Source organism: Barbus barbus (assembly GCF_936440315.1).
Source record: "Barbus barbus genome assembly, chromosome: 45".
In the NCBI taxonomy this organism is placed as follows: Eukaryota; Metazoa; Chordata; class Actinopteri; order Cypriniformes; family Cyprinidae; genus Barbus; species Barbus barbus.
Genome location: NC_136723.1, coordinates 2,527,000 through 2,540,420, shown reverse-complemented (window position 1 = coordinate 2,540,420; position 13,421 = coordinate 2,527,000). Strand labels below are relative to the sequence as shown.

Sequence of the window (13,421 nt, the reverse complement as noted above, 5' to 3'; positions counted from 1 at the left end):
AGCAGTGAAATGTAGGTCAGGTCCGCTCCAAGGACAGTGCAATTATATAGAATACAAATATTAAGAAGAAGTACAAACATAAAATAAAATAAAAGATAAGATAAAATAAGATAAGATAAGATAAAAAAATATAAATTTAAATGTGCAGGTCAGTATGTTGTTGACAAATAGTAATGAGAGGAATGTGCAAAAAATAATGTGCAAAAAGTTGTACAGGGTATTTGAATAGCAGCAATATGAGGTAGAGAAAAATTATGAATAGCTTATTGATATATGATATTTACATGGAGAAAAATTATGAATAACTTATTGATATGGTGATATTACATGGAGTCAAGTGATATTATGACACAGAGTTAGAGTTTAGGAGCCTGATGGCCTGGGGGAAGAAGCTCCTCCTAAGTCTCTCAGTTTTTGCCATCAGGCTACGGAAGCGCTTACCAGATGGAAGCAAAGTGAATAGCTGGTTACCAGGGTGATTTGAGTCCTTGATGATTTTGACAGCTCTACTTTTGCAGCGTTTGAGGTAGATGTCCTGCAGAGAGGAGAGAGCAGACCCTGAGATGCGCTCAGCTAAGCGCACAACTCTCTGTAGTGCTTTGCAGTTCTGATTGGAGCTGTTTCCATACCACACTGAGATGCACTGAGTCAATACACTTTCTATGGTCCCTGAATAGAACGTTTTAAGGATTGCTGGTGAGACCCTGAATTTCCTCAGCTGTCGCAGATGGTACAGTCTTTGCCTGGCTTTCTTAACCTGTGTTTGGATGTGTGTAGTCCAAGTTAGGTTCTCGGAGATGTTTACACCGAGGTACTTGAAGTTACTCACCCTCTCCACAGGGGTCCCACTGATCCTGAGAGGAGAGTAGGGCTGCTGCTGTCTCTTCCTAAAGTCCATGATCAGCTCTTTAGTTTTCCCCACATTCAGAGAGAGACAGTTGTCCTGGCACCATGATGTGAGTCTCTCTACCTCATCCAAGCATGCGGTCTCATCGTTGTTGGAGATGAGGCCCAGAACCACAGTATCATCAGCGAATTTGACAATAGATGTGGAGCTGTGAGAGGACACGCAGTCATGCGTGTAGAGAGAGTAGAGCAGGGGACTCAGAACACAGCCCTGTGGGGCTCCTATGTTCAGAGTGATGGAGTTTGAGGTGAACTGGCCAACTTTCACCACTTGAGGTCTGCCGGTGAGGAAGTCTTGAATCCAGTCACAGAGTGAGGAGTTTAGGCCGAGGTCTGTGAGTTTAGAGGCCAGCTTGATGGGGACTATAGTGTTGAAAGCTGAGCTATAGTCAATGAATAGCAGCCTTACATAATTCCCATTGTTGCTGTCCAAGTGTGTGAGGGAAGAGTGGAGAACGTGAGAAATGGCATCGTCCGTGGATCTATTTGGGCGATAGGCAAACTGAAGAGGGTCCAAAGTATCAGGGATGGAGGAGCAGATGTGGCTCTTTACAAGTCTCTCAAAAACCTTCATGACTATAGATGTGAGGGCAACTGGGCGATAGTCATTCAGGCAAGAGGGTTTATTGTTCTTCGGCACAGGGATAATAATGGATTTTTTGAATGAAGTGGGAACCACGGAGGTGGCAAGGGACTCATTAAAAATGGAAGTGAACAAACCAGCGAGCTGATCGGCGCAGGACCTCAGAACACGGCCGGTTATCCCATCAGGACCGGCTGCTTTCCTGACGTTCACTCTCTTTAACGCCCTCCGAACCTCATCCTCTGTTTGACACTGTTTGATGAAGCTGAGGTGCCATAAATGCATTTATACTGCAAAATTTCAAATGCATAAATAATTTTATAAGATTAATGTTTATTTTTTTTAAAAACATACAAATAAAAGTTGAAAAAATGCAATGATACTTTTAAATATGACTAAACCACCAGTAGGTGGCGGCAAATGTCTGTTTTAATGAGTGAGTCATTTATTCATTCATTCAACCGATTCATTCAAACGGCTGATTCATTCAGAAACGAGGCAAGTGACTGTCCTTATGAATGGGCCACTGAATCATGGACTCACTCGATTCGTTCAAAAACGTGGATTCATTCAGTAACGAAACACCGCTGTGTGCTGCTCGGAGACACACAACCGTTCTGCTGTGGCTTTGATCGGAACTATTTTCGTCAGCGAAATTGAGCAAAAACAGTCAATATTTTGTCTAAAATCTAAGTCACTTAATTTTAACTTCTTGTTTATTTAAATACTATTGTATAAAATCAGTGTCACGTTGCAGTCATGTTGATATTGATATTCGGGGAAACATCATGGCCGTATAATGTTGCTTATCTAAATCATATATTGGACATATAATTTTTTCTTCTACCGCAGTATGCATCTATACATTTCTGTGAGTTATTTTGTGTGTGCTGTCTCTCTCACACGCTCACTCAGGCTGTGCAAGCCTCATCTAGCACAACATAAATACATTATCAGTCGCCGTTTACACTGCATGCAATTAAAATTAGAATCATTCTCAGGCGAAATGACGTGTTTACATGCGACTCTGAGTGTGCGCGTGGCTGTGACGTCATTGCCTGCGCCGCTGGCAATAAAAGGATTGGCTCAGAATCGGCGAGACGTGAGACTGACTGGCCGGTCACCAATACATCGTCCGATTCCGATCACTGGCCGGTCAATCGGTGCATCTCTATTTAGAACCTCTAACCGATATAATTTTCCAGTGTTGATTATTTTGGTTTTATAATACTTTTCCCTTAAAAACATACCACTGTATATGTATTCGGCGCTAGATGAAAATTGACATTAAAACTGAAAATTGATTTTCTCAGAAGATGTTTTCATTTCAAGCAATGTGTGCTTTTTTTATTTCAGTTGTTCAAAATATTCAATTAATAGCCATAAATAGTTAGTGTTTCCTTCAATTATTTTAAAATCACAAAGATAAGACATGCACTCTTTCATTAGGAAAAAATATCCCATCTTGTCAATGAACAACAACAACAAAAAATAATAATAATAAAAAAAAGAATCGTTCAATAATCGTATAATCGAGGTAAAATGTTCAATTAATGAGAATGACTTTAATTCATTTTGACTTCATGTTGAAATAATCAGTCATAAATTATTGAAATTTAAAGGGTTCAACAAATTATTTGCACATCAAGAGTTTTATCTGATATAATCAAACAATGTAGTAAAGCATATGAGTTGACTGTGTATGTATTATAAGGCCAAGTGTCTGAACGTAGAGGGTTTACAGAGATAAAATAAGTAGTGTGATCGTACGGTCATGTGACCTCTGCATGGCAACCACTGTTAAAAACAAACACAAGCACTACTATCTGTGGGTAGTTCTACATGAAATGCTTTTGCTATTTACAGCACTTTTAGATGAAACTCTAAAAGTGCTGAACTTCTTATCTGGTAAAACATCTATGTGTTGAATCACCCAATAATAAAATGTGACATTCTGTAGTTTTGTCTCATATTCATCTTTTAATCATAATTGTAAATGTCTTGACTCCACAGCCAACAGAGCAATTTCGTCTTTACTGTTCCAATACTTTTGGAGGGCACTGTATATATTGTAAGGAGTGTGACATGCTATATTCCATCTGAACGTTTTTGCAATTCTTATACATGTTTTCATCAGCTCATATTAATTTAAAACATGGGGCAAGATGCATAAACGTAGGCACCATGTTAAGTGTTATGACTGGGTCTAAAGAAGTACAAGCAGTTACCAAGGGGTAATCAGTCTTACTTTTTCAATACAAATAACACCAATCTACCTTTTCATAACTGAATTAAAAAAGTTATGAGCAGTCTTTAAGAAAAATCATTTGATGATTCAGTTTTTAAGACTAGTCTAAACGGTTTATGCATCCGGCCCATGGAACTACATGGAATATTTGTATTTAAAAATTAAGGTAATACTTTAAGCCGAGAACACACTACACGATTGTGAGGCCGATTATGAATGTAATTTATTACTGGCAGCTGATCGTGCCCAGTCGGACCGGGTCTGTTCCAGTTGGGCTCAGTCGCTGTTTGCAGTCGGCAGAAAAATCACATAGTGTGTGGTGTCTAAAGATTATAATCTTATAATTCAAGAGCCAGTCGTTTTCCGCAGTGTTTCCGCTAGTTGTGTAGTGTGTCCCCAGCTTTAGTATAAGGACCAATTCTCACTAGTAACTAATTGCTTATTAGCATGCCTACTATTAACTCCGTTATAAATGCTTATGAAGCACATATTCTGCATGACTATATTCTACATCCCTAACAATCCTACCCAATACCTAAACTTAACAACTACCTTACTTAACCATTAATAAGCAGCTAATTATGTGTTTATTGAGACAACATTTGTAGTTAATAGCAAGAATCCGACCTTAAAATAAAGTGTGACCAAAATTAATTTGTCAGACCAACTGACTATTGATAATTAAGAACTAAAGATGGTTAAAGAAAGCTTTCAAGAAATTGTGAGCAGCTTCAAGACCTAAACTTGACATCAAATTAATTAACAGTCAACACATACCTGTACACTTTACTAGATGATGATTGATGGCAGATAAAAAACTTTGATGGCAAAAGTCAAGTCACCATTATTTATATAGCGCTTTTTACAATGCAGATTGTGTCAAATCAGCTTTACAGTATTAAAAAGGCTGAAGTATTTGGTGATCACACCATTTATTTTAATTGTTTTTTGATGGTGAATTCCTGTAGGATGCTGTACAATTTTTAATGAAGTGGAAACATGAACTGTGTTCTGCTGTAAACATGCTCAGAAATGGTGTGTTATTCCTCTGTTTTCTGAGAATAATTATCATGTTAGAAAACTGAAGATCACTGGCCGACATGCCTTAAATACCATGTTTTACCCTGAGGGCAAACATCAGACTGCTCACTGTAGTGAAACATTTGGATTGTCAGAACTGGTTCATCTTCATGGTTGTTCCCAGCTTAACTCCATTTTGTGAGCTTCTTGTCTTAAAGTAACCAGATCATTTATGGTGGCCAGTCTGGCTCTGTAACTTCAGCGCTCCTCAAGTCTTTTATTTATTAAATGCATTTGTTTCATGTTTTTCTTCATATAAGTAGGTCTGTTCCAGGAATGCTAATGAATGCTGTGGTTTAAGGAGGAGCACACTGGATGTGGCAGGTGGATGACATAAGCGTCCTAAAATTAAACACATTGTTTTCTATGAAAGTATGCATAGTGCCATCTCCATTTGACAACCAAAAGTAGTGCTAGCTATGACTTCTGGGGCTGCTCAAAATTCTTCCATGCTTTTGCCTGCCAGTCACAGTAAGTTCATAGTTTCCTAAAACAAAGCCTCCAGAAATGGTTACCAAGGGACACACATAACAGAAGCATTGAAGATGCATTGAGTATACACAGTTTTTCAGTAACAAGTGTGTTTTGACAGCGTAAGCAAAGCCTAGGCTACATACAGAGACATTTCGTAATAAATGTAATTTCAGTTTTGCACAGTTGCACCGTTTTACACCAACTGTGAAGCTCATCAATGTCACATTGTTCATATTTTAAAGAAGTGCAAAGAGCTTTGTGAACCTTTGGTCTGCCAGAATTGCTCTGTGTGTGATATCTGTGCCGTTTCCTTCACATTGTCATATGAACAATCAGTCTGTGTTACTGATACCATGAACCTTGTTACGCAAAGCAGTTCTTGCTTCATCTGAATTGACTGAAAATAAAGACTTGGTTGAGTCGGATGTTAATTCACAAAAACTGCACTGACTTTTGTCTGCTCTGCTTCTGCTCTGTTTTTTTAGACTTATTAGAGTCATTTCGTCATGAATTTGCGTTGTGGATCAAATAGGAATGTTGATAGATATGTACCGTCATACTGTACATGTAGGTTTCATATGGTTAAAAAATACATTCATTAAAATGTTAAGATAAAAAAATATAGAATTTAAAAATAAAAGTGTGTGTTTTTTCCAGATATCCAAAAATGATTACATATGAATATCAAGTTTTTGTGGAGTTGCACCACGTGACATTTTACAACCTGATTAACCTTGTCTCAGTATGAAAAGGTCAATTTTTCTGCCCTATGATATCATTTCCTGTTTTATAGTTTTGTTATTTAATTGTTTTCCTGCATGTTGTTTGCAGTGGTTTGGACCTGAGGACATTTTGAGCAACTCAAAGCTGACAGCATTCCATTGCTGTGCCTAAGAATGCTGTCTGAGTAACATCTCATGAGGTTTTGAAATACAGCCGTAACACAATAAAGCTCAGCTCAGCTCATTCTACTGCTGGAACATTGCATTCATTATGCCCAAAACTGTTTGAATGGATTAACATTCATTTTTATAATCTATTTTTTTTCATGGCCACAAGTAGATAAATTTTGTACTAACTTTGCATCCTGAAAGGCAGAGACATCTTTTAGTGTTTCTGTATCTCCGTCCGATCACAACTGACTGGAAAAGGGGCATGATCATACATTGACCTTTAAACAGGTCAGCTCCAGTCCTCAGTTGAGATCTTGGACTAGTCAATAACTGGATTTCCTGGATGTCAGGAGCAATGTCAGTAATGGTTTCCCTCCATTAGATCTCACTTAAACACGCTCAGCTCTGAAGCTGACGTTAGACTTTGAGCTGGTTTTATAGATGATGTCTGATAAAGATGTCTGATTCAGAGGACTCTATCCTTTCCACACACTCTGTTGTTGATCTCTGATCGTAACAAACAAGGGAAAAGAGGCAAACCTAAAGACTGAGGTCAGATTTTCACTAAGGCCGACTTCTCTTGTGAAATTGAAAGCGGACACCGTTTCATTCCACCCTGAGTTCAGTTCCAGTAATTCCACATGCTCGTCATGTGGCTAGAGTGCGGTCAATTACTTGTCAGCTACAAAAGACACTAGTATTAAAAAATCAGCCCGTTTCTGGAAACAGAAACATTCCTGAGCCACCTGGAGCAAGTCATAGCGACCGGCCTCCTGCGGGAACTTCAGCATGATGGGCATGAATGCTAGATTCACACAGACAGCCTGACATTCATGCCACTCGCTGGATTTAAAGGAACAGTTTACCCTGAAATGAAAATGATCATTTACTCAGTCAAAATGTCTCCAAACCTGTATAGCTAACTTTCTTCCATGGAACTCAAAAGTAGATGTTTAGCACAGTGTTCAAGCTGCTCTTTCCATACAATCAAAGTTAATCTTGTCGTGTTTTTCAAATCTTCTGAAGTCATATGATCTCTATGTGAGAAGCACACTGAACTAAAACTATTCGTTTGCCTTTCTAAACTTGTGTGTTGTGATATGGCTTCATTGTTGTTAAACCTGCTGCGATTCTTTTGAATATTTTAATATGTAACAGCAAAATAGACATGAGAGCTGTGGAGGAGAGGGAAAGACTTTCTATAAATAATGACTTTGTGGACATGGGGTCTGTTCTTCTCACAAAGCTATCGTGTGGCTTATTTTGTCATATTTTGTTTTGGACCTTGACAGTATCTGTCTTGTAAAACTGATTTGCTGAATTTGGTAGACTTTCTGTCTTCAGTCATAATACTGCCATATGCACACTTTGCAAAAACTGGTTAAGTTAAAATGATGTCAAATTAATGCATGTTTAACTCTGGTTTGTTCTTGCAGGGAGAAGCATTTGATCGGGTCAGCAGTTCCTCTGCACATGCACAGAGTGTTGCCAAAGCCAAGTACGAGTTTCTCTTCGGAAAGACAGAAGACACAAGCTCAGCGGATAGCGGTACTTTTATGTTTTTGCATACCTCTTGCATTCATGTAATTATTGCATGTATATATAGACATATATATATCAATGTTGGGGAGTAACTAGTTACATGTAACAGAATTATGTAATTTAATTACAAAATAAAAGTAATTGTAATTAGTTACAGTTATTAAGAAAAAATGTGTAATTAAATTACAGTTACTTATGAAAATGTTAAGGATTACAAAGGAGGTTACATCTGATTGTTTTCACGCACACTCCCACATACAGATTTAATTGATTTCTTTCATAAATTGCAGTGACTTCTCTAAAATATGAAACACCAATGTTTCAGAAGTTTATAACATGCTTATCCAATAACTTATATTTCCTATATAGGTTTATGTATATGCTTCATTTTTTTTAAGATTAACTGTTTTTTTCTAAGGCATTGTTATTCCAGTGTTTCCTGTCATAGCTATGCAAAGATTTGATTTAAAAAACAGTATCATAGCTATTAAACTATTTCTTGTTATGATTTTATATCTGTCTGATTTTGTGGTGGCTGTGCTTCAAAGGGGGCATCGAATGCTCATTTTCCCCAAGTTTGTATGATTCTTTAGGGCAGGGGTCGGCAAGTAAGTTTAGCATCGGGCCAAGAAAAAATTCACCACTAGATGGCCGGACAGAACATAGTCAAAGGATAATTTAAGATATTAATTGATGAAAGAATTGATGACCAGAATTGCCTGTAACTGACTGTTATAATGTATTTTATAACTGGTAGTGAGCTGTTATTCTGTGTAAAATCCTGCGACAGTCATTAACAAAAAGCCACATTTGTGTGGTCCTATGAGAGTATCAGAGTGGAGTGGAGCGTCAACAATTTCCCCTCCACGCTCCGAGCATTTAATAATCACTCTGCTCCCGCTCCACTCCACGCTCACTGATATCAGAAAGACCGCTCTGCGTCTAAAGTATTTCAGTATATTTGAAATATCACAGTTCAATGGAAGCCCGTTTCCCCCACTGAATAAAAAAAGGTTATTGCAACTTTTTATCTCACAATTCTGACTTTTTTTTTTCCACAGAATTGTTTGATATAAACTCGCTATTGCGAGTTATAAAGTTAGAATTGCGTGTTAAAGTCCAGTTTTGAGGGGGGAAAAAGACATGTTCTCACAATTGCGAGTTTATATCTCAGAATTATGACTTTTTAACTCGCAAGTGCGGGTTTATATCATGCAATTCTGAGAAAAAAAAGTCAGCTGTCAGCTGAAAATATTCAGAAGGAACAAATAAATTCCTTGAGAAATATAACTTCCTGCTCATGTCCACTGCAGTCATCATAGCCTTCACATTCTTTCTGATTTGAGTGATCCTTTACTATCTAGCTAGCTAAATATGTTTAACATGTGAATTCTTGCTAAATATGCAGTTATATTACGGGTCGTTGGCATGAATTGGCACTTTTGGCCCGCGGGCCACCTGTTGCCGACCACTGCTTTAGGGTCTTCTTAAAATAGTCTCAGTGGTCATGTATAACAACACCCTTTTTACCTTGTCAAAAACAGCTCTGTTCACAGCGACTCATTTCGGTGCATAACTCTTTACATGCCAATGAGCTCTGCTCACCCCATCCCTCTCTTCTGTGGAAGAACAAAGGCGATTCGCAAATAATCATAACAAATATTAAGTGTGAGACTTAGGGCTGTGCGATTAATCGAAATCGAATCGCAATCGTGATTTGAGACGTTGCGATTTGCTAATCGCAAACCCTGCGATGTGGACACGATATTACTCTGTTCCAGAGCATATGACTGCCAGCCTTGAGTGACAGTCTTATTAACCAATAGAGTGAGCACACCTCCCTTCTCCCAGATCAGCACTGCTCTAGCCAACTGCGTAAACGCCCACCATTTAAAAAGGGTCAGATCGAAAGTTATGCAAATTAAAACAAGAAAAACGTATGTAACTTCAGCTTCGAAATGACAGACAACGAACAAAAAAGGTCATTTGCAAGAGCTGCGTCACAACGCATATCAAGAGCTCCCTTATCGGTTCTGCTTTCAGTACTGGAGAATAAAAGATACATGTTTAGATGTTTTATTAGTAGGCTACATGAACGTTATCTTACACATTTTATCTCCCCAGCAAATTCATTTGAAATAAGTATATAATGCATGTTCGCTAATTCAGAAGACCGCTCACACAGCCCGTGTCTCTGAATGCTTCTCATACTCGCTCGCCTCTGCCCCACGCTGCGCGTCTCACGGATGAACCGTTTACAGGCAGCCCTACTCGTAATGCTCTTTTATACTTTTATACTCACGGTCTCGCGCCCAGTTCTGCTCCGCAAGTCTCTCACGAGCGCATCTAGCAATATGGACGAGGCCTGACGGTACACACGCAACCTGAGTCCACTCGCGCCTGGCTCTGCGTTTAAAACGAATGTACATTAAGTCTAACTGCTTGCCAATTTCACTTGGATGAAATTAAACATTCAGCACATTTCCCACTTGACCTTAAAATCCCAAATACTTAAAAATGAATAAATCAGCCCGTGTAACATGGAATACTTTAATAATTGACTAAAGAAATATAGTTCTTTATTTATAAATAAACAAATCTTTCCTGTGAAATTCAGTAATTCTGTAAAAGTAGTAATACCATTATAATCTTACCTGCAGAAAAAACAAAACAAACAAAGAACAGTAGAACCCCTCCCAAAACACAATAGAAAATTTAATGGATTTAAGGGTTATGATGGGAATTGTATTGGTTTAATGTAAACTATAATGGTGTCTACTGGTATTTGATGCATTCTATTGGTAGGATGCAATCTAGCAGGTGGCAACCAATAGAACAACAGTAATTCCTATTGGAATAATGCCCAAAACAAAAAGGAATTTTGTAATGGTTTTATGGAAACTATAAGAATTTCTGTGATGGTTTCTATTGTTTTTTTGTTGTTGTTGTTTTTTTTTCAGCAGGGTAACGATACTTTATTATTGACAATATTGAGCTGAAGCTTGACTTTGCAAATTTTTTATATTATATAAATTTATATATACTTAAAGTAATTGAAACGTTACACTACTTATTACATTTAAATAGGGTAACTTGCAATCTGTAACCTATTACATTTCCAAAGTAACCTTCCCAACACTGATATATATACACTCACCGGCCACTTTATCAGGTACACCTGTTCAATTGCTTGGTAACACAAATTGCTAATCAGCCAATCACATGGCAGCAACTCAATGCTTTTAGGCATCTAGATGTGGTGAAGACGACTTGCTGAAGTTCAAACTGAGCATCAGAACGGGGAAGAAAGGGGATTTAAACTTTGAACGTGGAATGGTTGTTGGTGCCTGACGGGCTGGTCTGAGTATTTCAAAAACTGCTGATCTACTGGGATTTTCACACACAACCATCTCTAGGGTTTACAGAGAATGGTCTGAAAAAAAGAAAATATCCAGTGAGCGGCAGTTGTGTGGACGAAAATGCCTTGTTGATGCCAGAGGTCAGCGGAGAATGGGCAGACTGGTTAGAGATGATAGAAAGGCAACAGTAACTCAAATAACCACTCGTTACAACCAAGGTATGCAGAATACCATCTCTGAACGCACAACACGTCGAACCCTGAAGCAGATGGACTACAGCAGCAGAAGACCACACCGGGTGCCGCTCCTGTCAGCTAAGAACAGGAAACAGAGGCTACAATTCACACAGGCTCACCAAAATTGGACAATAGAAGATTGGAAAAACATTGCCTGGTCTGATGAGTCTTGATTTCTGCTGCAACATTCAGCTGGTAGAGTCAGAATTTGATGTAAAGAACATGAAAGCATGGATCCATCCTGCCTTGTCTCAACGGTTCAGGCTGCTGGTGGTGGTGTAATGGTGTGGGGGATATCTTCTTGGCACACTTTGACAAAGAACTATTTCCTTTTTGAGAAGAAGTTTTATTTACAAATTAAGGGCACAGCAATGGGTGCCACAATGGCCCCTGACTATGCAAACCTATACCTTGGTTATCTTGAAGATCAATATGTCTTGAATAATAATCCTTTCATCAATAATTTGGTATTGTTCAAAAGATATATTGATGACTGCTTTATCATCTACAAAGGCTCTGCCAGTGATTTTCGAAGCTTTTGCCTTGTATATGAATTGTCTTAGGCCATCCATTAAGTTCACCTGTCGTGTGGGGACAACAGACATTAATTTTTTGGACACAAACATCTCTGTTATCAATGGCCAACTTGTATCTTCTCTATATAGAAAGGAAACTGCAAAAAACAGTATTTTCAGATGAATTCAATGGGAGTTACACACGTGGCCAGAATTGTTGTTTATCAGCTCTAAATGTTCTCCTATAATGCCTGATGAGGTTAGAGAACACCTGACAAGAGATCAGAGACCATTCCTTCATCCAGAATCACTCCAGACCCTTCAGATTCACAGCTCCATGACGGTGCTTCTTCTCTTCAGTTCACCTCACTCATTTTCTATTTCAAATCTTTTTTATTAGCATTTTCAGTGACAGTTACAGAATGGTACATCACAGAAAGAAAAGCAGATCACAAGAAACTGTCCAACATTAATCTCTCCCACCACCCTTCCCTCAACCCAAATAACCCCTAAACGATTCAAATTGCAGAAACAAATACTAATAATTATAATAAATAAAATAAATAAGAATAAAATAAAATAAACCAGTAATTAAAGGAAATAAACTTTAAATTCCTCCCGAAGTCAATCTTTTAATAGTTAAAATTTATGGGTCGTTTCCAGTTGGAGGTGAGCAAGGTAAACCTTTAATGTAATTTAAGAAGGGATCCCAAGTCTTATAGAAAGATTCAAGTGAACCAGAGAGTGAACACCTCAATTTCTCCAGCCCAACACAATAGAAAATGTCCTGTATCCACCTGTCATGAGATGGAGAAGTATGCTTCCACTTAAGCAGAATAGCCCGTCTGGCCAAGATTGTAGTGAATGCAATGACTTTGCGATCTCGGGCCATCAAATCTGGCATAGGAGAAACCCCAAAGAGGGCTAAAAATGGATCAGGGACCTCACTCATTTTCTACAGGGTTCAGGTCAGAGGACTGGAATGGCCAGCAGAAGCTTGGTTTTGTGCTCAGTGACCCATTTTTGTGTTGTTTTTGAGGTTTGTGTTTGGATTATTGTACGGTTGGAAGATCCAAACATGGCCCATTGTAAGATTTCTAACAGAGTCAGTCACTTGTTGATTTTTTATCTGTTGGTATTTGATAGAATCCATGATGCCATGTGTCTAAACAAGATGTCCAGGACCTCCAGCAGAAATATAGGCCCACAACATCAAAATTACAGCAGTATATTTCATTGTACACATGGGGTTGTACACCCATCTTGAGTGTTTGCTGCTAAAAATCTAATTTTTTATTTTCATCTGACCATAGAAGCCAGTCCCATCTGAAGTTCCAGTCGTGTCGGTTAACTGAATATGCTGGAGATTGTCTTTGGATGAGCTAGAATATTTTTTTTGAAGCCCTCCCAAACAACATGTGGTGATGTAGGTGCTGTTTGACAATTTTTTAAAAGGTTTTCTTGAGGACACACGTCCTCTTCCAGGCAGTTTCGTAACATTTTATGGAAATTCTTAATTATTGCCCTGATGGTGGAAATGGGAATTTTCACTGCTCTAGCTCTTTTCTTAAAGCCTCTTCACTTT

The 13,421-nt window shown here is 38.3% G+C and overlaps 1 protein-coding gene across 2 annotated transcripts in view; it reads left to right on the top strand.

The window, feature by feature from the left end:
- Positions 1–13,421, top strand: part of LOC306864157 (PH and SEC7 domain-containing protein 3-like) — a 152,320-nt gene that overhangs the window by 4,131 nt on the left and 134,768 nt on the right. For both annotated transcript variants that reach the window (XM_079407905.1, XM_079407906.1), the window contains exon 2: positions 7,621–7,732. In XM_079407905.1, the coding sequence (XP_079264031.1) occupies positions 7,621–7,732 (112 nt within the window). The remainder of the gene's footprint in view (positions 1–7,620; positions 7,733–13,421) is intronic.